At 33.0% G+C, this 13,980-nt stretch overlaps 1 protein-coding gene across 1 annotated transcript in view; it reads left to right on the forward strand.

Annotated features, from left to right (window-relative positions):
• PCDH18 (protocadherin 18) overlaps positions 1-13,612 on the forward strand; it is a 61,065-nt gene extending 47,453 nt beyond the window's left edge. The window contains exons 4-5 of the mRNA XM_073237043.1: positions 12,392-12,455; positions 13,393-13,612. Of these exons, the coding sequence (XP_073093144.1) occupies positions 12,392-12,455; positions 13,393-13,420 (92 nt within the window). The 3' untranslated portion in view covers positions 13,421-13,612. The remainder of the gene's footprint in view (positions 1-12,391; positions 12,456-13,392) is intronic.
• Positions 13,613-13,980: the final 368 nt, after the last annotated feature.

Genomic DNA, 13,980 nt, shown 5'->3' on the forward strand with positions numbered 1-13,980 from the left:
TTCAAGTGACAATGCGCAGATATATATATATATATATATATATATATATATATATATTACAAATTGTACATACACAGTTTTCAGAGAGTATGGGTTATTAATAAGTCATGCACCTGAACTGTATTTATAGACCATGAGGACAACTTTGAAAGATATTGAAAGACAGTTCTTCATAAAAAAGAAGAGCAAACACCATATTGCACTTCCGAAAGCAGCAAGTTTAGTTTCATTAAATTTGTTTGGCCAGAATGGTATACTAAATGGTTAATGATTAGTAAAGAATTATCAATTCAACACCAGATGCACTGTGAGTTAAAAAATATCCATTTATTTTTTTGAGTCAGTTACATTTTCCTAAAATATTAGTAAGAGCTTTGGACTGTATTCCAAGGTACACAATTTAATTATTTATCTTTTTCTAGGAGTCCACACCTAAGCTAGAGCCAAAGTCTCTTCCAGGCACTTTGTGAAGGTCCTAGACTAAACTTGGGATTGTTTTCAAGTTGAATATGACAGTTGCCTTAAGTACAGTATCTGACCATCTTTGAGTTGGTAACTTTACAGCTTACCCATCTGACTTGGAAATTATTGCAAACAGTGTCATTATTTTCAGTAGGGCTTTGGTGTTGTCTAACTGGAATCTTTGCTAGCATTGCTTAAGTTGTTGCAAAATTATTGTTAGGCTGCATCAGATAACTGTAAGTACACAGGATAAAGCTCAGGATTTCTGCCAAAATGTTATAAAAAGCCAGAGGTTTATTATGAATGCAAGATGTAAAACCTCTCTCAGTAGAATACACATTTTTCTTTTAAGAATAAGCTTGCAAGTGGAACAGAAGATTGTTTTCTGATGCAAGATGGGGTTTAGTTATGAATTTTGAGTCACTTTTCTGTGGTATATAATAAAACTGGAAAATTAAACACAACTGGTTTGAATGTTTGCTTTTTCTCTCATTCTTTAATATATTATTTAACTTATGGGGCATTTTCATAAATTCATAAAACATCTACTTCACAATGTAAAATTATTAGACTGCCTATTTCCCTTCCCATAATTTATTATTCACCTACATTAACTTTGTTCAAACGCAGCATGAGCTCCGCAAACCCCCACTAGCACTGTGGCTAATGGCAATACAGCAATTTGATGTCCATTGATTTTGGGTGTTTTCTTGTAATTTTTATAAAATCAATTTGGCTATTGAGTTATTTCAAATTCCAAAATGGAATATGTTTTCCTTTTCCTTTTTCTCTTGGTTATAATCATTCTTCACATTCTACCTCTAACCACCATATATAGATGAGAAGCCCCACTATTAAGCTCCCCAGATAACAAGCAATAGTCTGAGATCCTGAGTGGAATATCCTTTGAGACACCCTAGCCTAAATATCAATCTCTATAATTATGCAACTACGGCTGGGATTCCACGAAGAATGGCTGATGAAGGTGGATTATGCACCAATGCATTCAGAGATGAGTTGCTCAGAGAAGTTTTCTTTTATCCTTGAAAAGATAAAATACTTACTCATTTTCTCATAAGTTGGAAAGGAGAAGAGCATTTGGTGTTTAATAGTCATCTGCAACTTTGAGCAGTATGTTTTATTAGGTTCATTTCCTATTTCTTAATCTTACAATTAAAGCATAACACTTTCACTGCTCTGTTTGGAAATGATTTGCCCAGTAATAGAAAACTTTGAGAAACTGATTTTAGCCATAAAAAAAAAAAAAACATGATCAAATAGTGGATTGGACTTTAAAACCAGTAACACAGTGCTTGATGGTAATTTGAAAAACCAAGAGATTCATGGCATTTTGTAGGTTTGAGGATATACCAAAGCAGGTCACTCTATTTTTTGGATTACATGTATGTTTTTGTTGCTACTATTTTTTTAAGGAAACTGCTGAAGAAGCAGCATCAACATTTTCAATATAGGAAGAAGAAAAATAATTTCATCCTCTGATTTTTAATAATGTGCTCATGAAATTGAAATTTATGTTTGTATCTAAAATGAAAGGAGAAAGGATTTTGAATTTGCCTGAGATTTTCAGAGGGAAACTAACAAAAAAGAATATAATTAGAAAAGAAAAATTAGGATAGTAAAAACTTGAAATCACATCATATAAAATGTCCTCAGATAATGCTCTTATTTCTTACTCCAAATGGTAGAAGCAGGCCTTGTGGAGGGAAATGACACAGATATGAGTTTTGACTCAGCTTGGATGTTTCCGAAATGCAGTGGAATTGGGTGCCTTGTTAAGTAATGAGCTCCCAACTCCACAGATATTTTTTAGCAATGGTCAATGGCTATTAGAAAAAAAAGGGTACTTTCTAGGTGTTGGTTATGTTAGGTAGACAATTTGATTGTTTAACATCTCAGTTATTTTCTAAATCTAAAATTTTTTTCTAAATAATTTCTCACTGAGGGGGAGTTTTCTGAAGCTGATATCTCAGGAGGTTATTTGTTCTTTACAGAAAGCACATCATGGTTATTACAAGCTAAGGAATATGTTTTTATTTTTAGCTTTTGTTTCTACTTAAGGCTATGTAAAAGTATATGCAAAATATATTAAAATGAGAAGAAATTTCAGACCCATCTATCCACATAGAGAACAACAAATTTCAACACATTTTTTGACATTTTCTTCCTCCTAGAAATAATTTAGTTATTCAAGATAAGCAGTGTATATAGCAGTAATAATATAAGGAAAAAGTCATGTGAAAAAATATCTACTAATATAATTTTAAAATGAAATAGCATCATAAAATATGTATATAGTTAATAAAATTTTTAGAAGTATCTATCCTATAACGCCTAAGAGGTTGTCTTGTGATGATATGTAATTCAAAAATAAGGCAGCCCTTAAATACCCTTAACTGTAAATATTTTAGGAACAGCTTTGCTTCAGTTTGAAAGGTAGAGTTGCCCAAGGAAATCCCTGAGTAATTCATATTTTTAATATTGGAAAAGATCTTGGATATGAGCTATCAACTTTATTTAAATAGTGAAATATACTGCAAAGAGCTTAAACTGCTTGTCAAGTTATTCAGTGAATTAATAGAAAATAAATGATTAACATTCAACTTTTTCCCATTAATGCTAGTAATAATAATAGGTAACATTTGATGTAGTGCTTAGTATATGGCAGGCATTTTTCTAAACACTTTACATGATTAAGCACATGTATGCCTCTTAATAGAATCAATGAAATATTATCCCATTTTACAGATAAGGAAATTAAAGTACAGAGAGGTAAAGTGACTTGAAGGGGATTCAGGTAGGAAGCAGCAGCCTTGAGATCAGAACCTTGCACAGTCTTGTCACAGTCTGCATTCTGAGCCCCTTTACTATTCTGCCTGTCCAAGTTGACGTATTTTGGAGGAGCCTTTTTAAAACCTTGTGCATAAAATTTTTGAGGATTGCTATAGGTAAACAGGAGTTGGCTAAGGAATTTATTGTGTGTGGTTCAAATATCCTGGATAAGAATGAAATGATGTCTTAGGGTCTTTTCTAGGCAGTAACCCTGCAGAAATGCCTTCACTGGTGTCCTGGAGTTTGGAGACTATGCTGCAGAGATAACAAAGCAGATATCTGAGGCTTCTGGGAGGTGCTATCTTCTAAACCAAATCTCCTAGGAAGTTATTTAAAATGAAACCGTTGTTGGCTCTTGTGGGCGAGCTGAGAGAGGGGAGGGGCTGAGAGAGCCAAGAAATCGAAAGTAGAATAATTAGTATGTACTAGTGTCCCTGTGACGTGCTCAGGCCTTGGTAGCATTGCCAATGGGAAAAATCTGCCTCGTGGCCTCACTGTTTCCAGCATTTAAGGTGTACTCTGATGTCTCCTTCAGGTTCAGGAGTCCAGAAAGAGAAATAAACTGAGACACAGAGAATAATATCATAGAAGGTTATGGACAGCGCAGGGAAGGCCTTCCAGGTCACCAAGAGCAAAAGCAGAAGCAGTTGCAGGAGATTTCAAGGCGTGGGTAGCAATTCCTTGTTCCAGCAGACAAACCAGTCACCATAGAAATGGTGCGGTTCCTTTGGTTAGCTCTCCAAAGTAAACAGGAAATCCAAAAAGATGGGTTTGATGACTCATAATAGGAAAATAAAATAAAGACCAAAGTAAGACATACAAATAGTACTGTTGAGAATGATTCCAGGGAAATCAGTGCTTAGGGGGTGAGCTAGGTGATTGTGATTTTTATTCAATTTTTTTTTGTATTTGTTTTTCTTTTTTGTTACTGGTTTTAGGTATGTGGATTTTTTTTGTATCTTTGTACCTAAACCTTTTTTTTTAGTTCACTTACATTCTGTTTACCAATGGAGATGTTCTTAATCACCTCAACTAATCATTTTGTGACTTTTTAAAGAGCGCCTAAACATGCTGAGCCTGAAAGAGCCTCCAGGTTTTGTCCAGAAGAATTCAGCCTTTGGCTTATTAGCATACAATTAGGTCAGCCTTGTATGAAGCGAAAAATAGGCACATAAATTCAAATTGTATTTCAATAGAGAATATTTGTGAGCTAGGCCTTTAATAGTGTTGCCAGAATGACTCATTCTCCGGAGACTTCAGATTCTACTGTATTTCCAATTCATACCCCTTTCTTTTTCTGTTGTATTTTCAGAAACTTGGTGTTAACGTAGATAATGCAGGAATTACTTTGTTTGTTTGTTTTTATTTTAACTGAAGACCTATATTTTCAGCATTTGCTCAGAGGGTATTGATTTGAATTATCGCTGAAAACGTTGCCATCAGAGAGATGAAATGATTCAAGAATGATTCAGTACCACATGCCCTTTTGTATAACAAGAAATGGCTTCTTTGTAACTCTTAAGCTAGTTTTTTCAGAGAGAACAGGAGCACGTTCAATTATTCACGTTTTCTAATTAAGCCCTGCTGATTGTGCCTAAATGGAACCTTTATTTTGAAGAGAATATGTTCTTAATGTTTTTCACTACAACAACAATTTGTCTGACAGCGACATGTCTATTTAGGATACTGAGTAACCTATTTGCTGGCTTCCGAATTCACATATAGGTATAATCTGTTGTGTTGAAGTTCTCCAAATTGTGTACAGATGACAATATCTGATTTTTTGCTAATAACCTTCTAGTTATTGTCAGTATTGGAAATACCGGGAAATTTACGAAGCCAAATTCTGTTGCTATGCAGTTATTCAGCTGTAGCTGTTTGATACACTAAAACTGCATTCCTTTCAAAGCTGAGTGAAGTAATTCAAATATACATTAAGGTACTTATCTCTTCTTTTTGGTTTCTGTATGTCTGAAAAATTATATCATACATAAAGATCAGCCAGCTTTCATTACTTTGGGTAATATTCATCCAAAAAAATTTAGATTTTAAACATAGATTTTTCCTCATTATCTCTTTCCATTATAGTCTTCCAAGGTAAATTTTCCAAAAGTTTAACTGTACGATTCCTCAAAACACTGAAATTTAGATTATTTTAGCGCCATGTCCTCAAGTCAAAATGAATGAATTCATTTCTTATAATTCCATTCTTGCCTTTTCTTAACTTTATGATCTTCTTAGTATATTCCCTTTGTTTAGCATATGTCCTATTTAATTAATAAAAATATGCAGAGGATATGTCAAATTACTGTCTATTTAAAGTACTTTAATAGATTTTTGTATATCACCCACTGAACATTTTGAAATAAATATTCTAGTTAGTCTGAACAATAAAACAATGACACAATGACAGTAGGATAAAGACCTGAATCGTCCATCTTGGCTCACACTATTGACCAGATTACATAGAGAAATTGCCACTCTGTTACTTCATGAGAAAACATTACAACTTTTTTTTTAAAAAGTTAATTCTCATTTATCAACTGTGTTTTTGTTATTAGATAAAGATCATAATTTTTTATGCTGATTAAAAGTATATCATATAAATTGGCAGATCTTTATTAAAAGTGAAACTTGTAGATAATATTTGATAAGCAAGTTTCTATCACCATTACTACATTCTGTCAGATTTGTATTTCTATTAATAGTTATAATATGGGGTATTGAAATAAAATACAAAAAAAATATATTTAGAAATTACTCAGAATTTATCTGTCCTGAGAACTGATATTTAAGACCATTTGAATATTTTATACATGTTATTTTTCTAGATAATTTGGCATGTAATTTTTAAGGATAATATTAATCATTTCACTTATAATTATAGAAACAGAGTATGAAGAAAACAATTTCAAGTTTTCGATAGATCTTTATACATGACCTTAACCAGTTTCAAATGTTTTTAAATGATTATCATATTAAATACCAACTATCAAGAGAGGAAATAATATTATGTAGGTAATCAAGAGGTAACTGAAATATCAGAGTAAAAGTCAAATATGGGACCATATAGTATTATTATATTTGGAAATTGAGCTGCTTGAAGAAGAAAACTAGATAGATTTGCTGATAATATATTTATCTCAAAATCTATGTCTACAATAACCATCTGATTAAGTTCTTCAAATTTGTCCTGGAGTAACAAATAACACTGCTTAAGAAAGAACTGACTCTTGAAATGCTATTTGACAAATTATTTCTTTTGAGCAGAATCCTTTTTAAAACTTTCTAGAAATTATTCATTAAGCACAGATTATGTTATGATGATTATGCATTGGATGAAACACATTACTGTAGAAATATTGAAATGCTGAGTGACATTTCAGACACCTTTGAGTTTTAATTTTATTTTCTTGTATATTGCAGTGCTATTTACAAACAATACTGACTAACTGAAGCAGGGCTAGATGATGACAATCACAGTGTTTTAGGATATCCATAGGGAATGAAAAAAGATCTCATTTGAACCTGAACTCTGCTTATGATACTTATTTATGTTGCAGATGAAGGAATTTATAAAATGGATTTTCTGAATTCTGTTGATTTTTTCACATAGATTTTTGCCAAGGTTATGGAATGTTATTTTGGAATGCACTTCCATTACAATTTTTCCTAAGATGTACATTAAGTATTTTTAGGAAATCACTGTTAGGATAAAGTTAGGCCAGTGTTTTTATTTTTCTTCATTTTCAAAGTTTTAAAGTAAATTAAGTTTCCATACAAATATAAAATATAAACCAAATGTGGAAATAACTATCTTCATTTATATTTTATTTAAACTATGTAACTCTGAAAGGAGGTACTATCATTTCCAATGTATGTGATGAAACTGAGGAAATATAGTCAAAGTCATACAAGTAAAATACAGAAAGCTTTTATATTCCTAGTCCTATTTCACTATATCTTAACTATCTCCCAAATCTATATGACTTCCCATCCTTACACTTAACAAAACTCACTGATAAATAGATGATCTGAATTTTTTCTCTTCTCTATAGGGGGAGTTCTAGCATTTTAATTATAGTGAAATAACATGCACTACCTGCGGATATAAGCTTGTTTATCTCCATCTATATGTTTTTGAAATATGTAACTACCAGTAAATTTAGTTAGGCTTGGAGATTCCAGTGTCCATCAGTGAAGTTTCCTCTTTATTTGAAGCTTGTTCTCCTACAGGTTTCTAAATGTTCTTCTGTGGTTTTCTTCCTACCACTGCTTATACCATCAAATCTCTTTCTAGACCTCTCAACTTTCTTTACATTACACAGTTATTTCTCTGGGTACAATTCATGGACTTTCCACTTTATTAGATATATTCTTCTTGGGCTAACTCATTAACTACAATGAGAGATTCAAAATGTCTACTCAAATCCTTCTCCTGATCTCCAGACTCACATTCTAACCACTTAGGTATATCAAAAGCATTATGTTGAAAGCTAAATGTAATCATATCTCCCATATTTCCTTATACTTTTGTGTTTCCTAATCAATAAACATAAACGTGCTCATTTCCAAGTTATAAATCCTAGATATATCTCTGACCTCTTCCTTCCTCATGTATTAATTAATTAATTAATTATTAATTCATTGTATTAAATTAGTACCACAGAGCTTTTTAATATTCCAGCAACTGTTCTCTGCCTTGAGGGTTCAGTGGTAACACTCCCTGCCTTCTTGGAGATTTTGCTCTAGGTAATAAGACAAATATTAAAGAAATAATTACACAGAAAAAATCTCACAAAAATCCAGGTATGTTATAAGCTTAGAAATGAGAGATGCTTGGCTCCAAAATAGCATATAATGCAACAATGGACCTAATCAGGAAGATCAGGGAAATATTTTCAGAGGAAGGGAAATGACCCTAAAACTGAAATATAAGTATCAAGTTAACTGACTTATGATATGAGAAGGAGGGACCTGTAAGTGTAAAGGCTGTCAGACCAGGGGAATCACAGCCAATGGGAGCAGCTGAAAGAAGGCCAGAGCTGCTGAGGGGAAGGAGTCTGGGGACGGGACATGTGATAAGGGCTGAGGTGGAAGAGAATAAAGGAGCAGAACACACGTATCCTTACTGAACTTTCAAGATTCTATGAAACAGGGTGAACTGTTTCTGGGTTTTAGGCCAGTGAGTGATATAATCAATATCTTGTTAATTATCCTCACATCTAGTTAAGAAATCCCATCTTTGTTAACTCTTAAATAAGGGTATTTGCCCCCCTCTTCCTTTATCATTTCCTTAATATAGAGCCTTCTCATTTTTACCTGAATTACTGCAGCATATCCTATTTCATTTCCCACCCTCTGTTCTGTCTCTGCCAATACATCTCTTTTTTGTGCCTGGGAAGATATGACTCAATGTTCTATTGCACAAAGTAGAGTTTCCTAAATTTCCTGAAATACATAAGTCCCTGGAAATCTTTTAAGAAGGAAAGATTTCATGGGCAACAGAAGTTTGGGAAATACTTCACAATCTATCTCACCCTTGACGGTTAGCAGTGCAAATCCTACAGAAAAGACTTGAATGACTTTTGCTTTATCAAGTATTTCCTAAAGTTAATTGACTAGAGTCTCTTCTTTTCTTCTCTTAAGAATTGCCAAACATCCTTCAATATCAATGTTCTTTGGAACTTGATTTTGGATCATTGCCTACAGTATGAAGACTAAACTCCTCAATAAGGTATTTAGGGCTCTACTTTCAGGATGCTGTGATTCCTTCTCTTTACAGCTTCAGTTCTTATAACACTACCCTGACAACACATGCTCAACTATAAATTTGTGAAACTATTCACACTTACTTGAACTTCCCCCATGCTATTTCACGATGTGTTTCTTTGCTTGAAATACTCCTCTACCATTTTGCACTTGGCTGTTCTCTATTAAGACAACACAGTTGTCAACTTCATTGAAAGTCCTTCTCTATCTTTCAATCAGACTTAAGTACAAGTCTTGTCTTCCTTTGATCATAATCTTATTTTAAATTCATTATATTTTACTATTTACTTTTAAATTCTAATACTAAAACTAAATTTCTTGAAGGCAGAGTCTACCTTTCCTTTCTTTGCTTCCTCCTTTACCAGCATTGTGCTTGGAACAAAGTAAGTATTAAATAGATGGCTGCTAAATAAATAAACAAATATAGGCAGCCAGACCAGGACCAAGAGCAGATAAAGAAAAAGGAGAGCAAAGCTCCATTCCTCCATAAGATTTAGTGAGAGGGGAAGACAAATGACTATAGCAAAAAGAAAAGGATCCTGAGAGGGAAGTATGCAAGTTCCATATGAATGATGAACTTGGGGAAGCTTCCTGGATTAGGTATTATTTTAAGTGGGCTTGTAACATCCAGCATTTCAACAGGACAATGATGGATACTCCGGGTAGACCTGGGAAGTATGAGGGTATATAGCCCCAGGAGACAAAGTCTACACCAGAGTATGTGGTGAACCTGTACAGCTTTAACAGCAGACTCAGAATTCCATGTTTTACGAGTATGGATGAAGCTTTGAGGGATGTGAGCATGAGACTATTATCAATGCTTATGTTTTAAAAAGATTTGACCAACAGGATTAACTTTAGAGGAATCTGGGAATGAGGAGATAGTTAGGATGCATATAACAATAGCCAAGGTAAAAGGACAAAGTTTTTTTGTAAAAGGCCAGATAGTAAACATTTGCAAGTTGGCAGTTCATGTGGTCTCTATCACAACTACTTAACTCTACTGATGAAAAATAAAAACAGCCTAGACTATATGGCATAAATGAGTATGTCTGTGTTAAAAAAAAAAGACTTTATTTACGAAACAGGTAGTAGCTGGATTTTGCTTGGGGATCATAGTTTGTCAAGTGAAAGTTCACGAAAGTCTAAACGGGACTGATAGCAGTGACAATGGGAAAAGAAGAGATCCTGGAAGGAAATCATAGAAATGGAATCTGTAGCACTTATTACCTTATGGCCTGTGAGTACCAAGTAGGAAAATGGGTTAAATATGATACCAAGAACTGAGGCCCATTCACTGGAAAGCTGATGTTGCTATTGAAAGAAATAAAAATGTTAAAAAAAAGAGGTTGTTTAGGGAGTGAAGATGATTAACTGTATAATGGAGAAGTTGATTAAGAGAGAAAACTATGCAGTGGTAGGAGCAGTCCCATTACATTGTGAACAGTGCTGAAAACTCCAAAAGCCTTTACAACTTGGCAATGGGTTTTAATAAATTTGTTCCAACTTTTCAATTTTTACATTATAAATAATGAAGAGGTATATGAGTTTTCTTAATATTACAGAACACCCAATGTGATTTTATTAGCATTCTACACAGAATACATTGCTCTTTCACCCATCCATCTGGGATATAGAAAAAATTCTGTTCTTATAAAAAGCATTTATTTTAGAAATAATAATCTATTTCTTGTTAGAAATAAGTCTACAATGTATTCAGCTTGACAAATGTGACCTTATTCTTTTTTTCTTTATTCAGACTTCAAGAGGATTTAACTTTGATTTGAAGCAGCCAAACTGAAATAAAATTAACTATAAACTATTTTTCTACATTTCTTTTTCTGAGCAGGCAAATGTTACTATGCATTTCAATTAGAAACATACTTGTCAGGTGTAAAGGAAGAAGGAATAAAGTGAGTCAGCAATGGAATAAGACAGGCCTTTTTACTGAGTCTGCTTCCTGGAAAAAAAAAAAGGATCTAGAAATAAATTATTCATAGCCACCCAGAAACTAGTCAGCACACTGAAATAGGGTTCAATACACCTGAAACTTATTTGGGGGAATTATTTTAACTTTTATTTCTTAGATTTCTATAAAATTTCCTTCTCAAAACAAGAGCCAGAAAGACTCTCTTTAAAATTTGACTTCATTATAAGGGGCTTGCAAACATTGATATTATTATTCTCCAGTGCATGGAAAGCTTTGTCAGAGGTAGACTGATCCTGGCTTCAACTTGGGTCTCAGATATTCATGGGTTTTTTTAAGCTTTCTGTCTTTTATTTTCCCTGTTACCATTAAATCCCATTTTTAGTAACCTCTCTCAAAGATTTATTTGGAATTTAGAAACAATGCAGGAGTCCTATCTCCAGTAGGCCCATTGATTGAGAATGTTTTATTTCTATTGTGAGTCAAACTGAATTGCCTATTATATTTTAAACACTCTAATGAAAATGTGTTCTTTTTGGAATTTTTAAAGAAAACATATAAAACTGCTGTTTGCTGTGCGTTTGAAAATCTGTTGGTAGGCATGTGTAGTATTATTCAAAACATTTAATTATGCCTACCTATCCTCTTGTTTTGTTTTGATAAATGAAATAAAATTAATCATTTATCAAATTTGGAGTAAAGGTAGGTTATAATTGATCTATTCTTCTACAAACAGATCTGAATATATCTGACATTAACTAGACTAAGGAAATATTCAGAATTGAAAAAGACAATAAAAATAATGCATGTGTGTGCTGGGGAAGGGGAATTGCTCTAATGTCTACTGGTTTTCTCATGTAAATAACTGTAGTTGTTTTCCATGTTGTACTATGATTTGATGATGTTTTACAATAACTGAAAATTCAGTCAGTCAACTTTAGACTCTGAAAATAATACCTGATGATAAGATAGGGTATTTAAGATTTTCCCCCAAATAATTAGATTCATTACATAAACTACACAAAAGAGTTTATGTATAAACAAATGATGCAAATATCTTTATGTGAATAAACACCAAACTGGTGGGATATGAATACCCTTGGTAGGGGTGCCATGGTGCAGGTGCAGAGGGGGGTCAGAAAGACGTTCCAAATGGTAAATGGGCACAGATAGTCTTAATGAAACAAATTTCCAGATTTTCAACCTCCATATGTGTTCTTTCTAACAGGTGAGGTGATGGATGGCACATCTTCTCTTTTTCCTCTTCCCTTTTCATCATTGCCATGCTCTCACCTTGCAAAAGAAAGATAAACCTCTCAAAAATTCTGGATTTTACTGTGATAAATTTCATTTAATGACCCTGACTTGTTCATTGTTCAGTTTTAGTCAGAGAATGCTTTGTCTTTGAGGAAGAAGACAGCAGAGCATCAGGATCAAGCTCACAGTAAGTCCCCATGCTTTACCTATCCACGTAGCTATCATTCATCTAATATCATTTCATTATATATGGGTCTCAGAATTAAAATTCAGAAGTGAGATTGTTTCAGGATGCATGCTGACACATATATTTAAATTGGAGTGTGAAGTCAGGCTTTTTCTGTCAAGAAGTAAATATGCTCTTACTCTTTTGTTTGAAAATTAGGTTATATGTCAGACATTTTCCCATTAATTGAATGATCCACAGCATCAGCTCCAAGGTTGCAAAGGTAATGATAATATAGAAGCCTTTATCCAAATACAAAATCAATGACATTTTAATTTTCTCAAATCCTTCTGTGTGCATATGGTTAAAAATAATGCCTCTAAGTGAAAGAGAAACAGGCATAAGTAATAGTTACTTGATATGTCTGGGTAAAGCCTTTTCTGGAGTAATAGTAATTCAGAAAATAGGTGATTTCCAGCCGGGTGATTTTCAATCATTTACTTTCACTGAAACAGAATAAACACCAATCATTATTTCAGCTGATGTTTGTCATCAGAAATGTTAATTAATTAAGTTTTTAACAAGCATTTAGTAGCAATCAATACAATATTACAGCAATTTGAGGGGTAGGAGATAAGATACCTTGAAAAAATATTAGGAGAAAATCTAATAAATTGTCTAATAAATTTTATTACTTGGATAGTTCAGACAGTTCAACTATACTTAATAGTTAAAAAAACTTTTAAAAGTCATTTTACTCCAATTAATCAAATACTATAAAACTTTTTTATTGTATTGGCAAATCTTATAATTCTGAAACCACGAAGATGAGAATTTGTTCATTTTGATTAAATAATCTTAAAGGTATCTTAAGTGGAAAGTCAGTATTCTATTGTTTTAGTATGTAATAAATTTATCTGAAGTCTCTAATAGAAATTTTTTTCTTTTCTTTCTCCAGAGAAGACAGATGGCCAATAAGCATATAAAAAGATGCTCCACTTCACTATTCATCAAGGAAATGAACATCAAAACCACATGTGTATCACCTCACACCAGTCAGAATGGCTGCTATCCAAAACACAAGAAATAACAAGTGTTGGTGATGATATTGAGAAAAGGGAACCTGCCTGTACTGTTGGTGGAAATGCAAATTGGTCCAACCACTATTGAAAATAGTATGGAGGTTCCTCAAAAAACTAAAATAGATACACCATTTTCAACACAGTAATTCCACTTCTAGGAATTTACTGGAAGGAAATAAAATCCTTGATTAGAAAAGACACATGTACTCCTCTGTTTATTGACACATTATTACAATAGCCAAGATCTGGAAGCAGCCACACTGTCCATCAATAAATGAATAGATAAAGAAAATGTGGTACATCTACACAATAGAATATCATTCCTAAAATGAATGAAATCTTGCCATTTGTGACAACATGGATGGACCTAGAGGATACTATGCTATGTGAAGTAAGTCAGAAAAAGACAAATAATTTCATTACATGTAAAATCTAAAAATAAATGAAAATAAACAGAATAAACA

This window comes from Manis javanica, chromosome 5, assembly GCF_040802235.1.
Source record: "Manis javanica isolate MJ-LG chromosome 5, MJ_LKY, whole genome shotgun sequence".
NCBI lineage: Eukaryota > Metazoa > Chordata > Mammalia > Pholidota > Manidae > Manis > Manis javanica.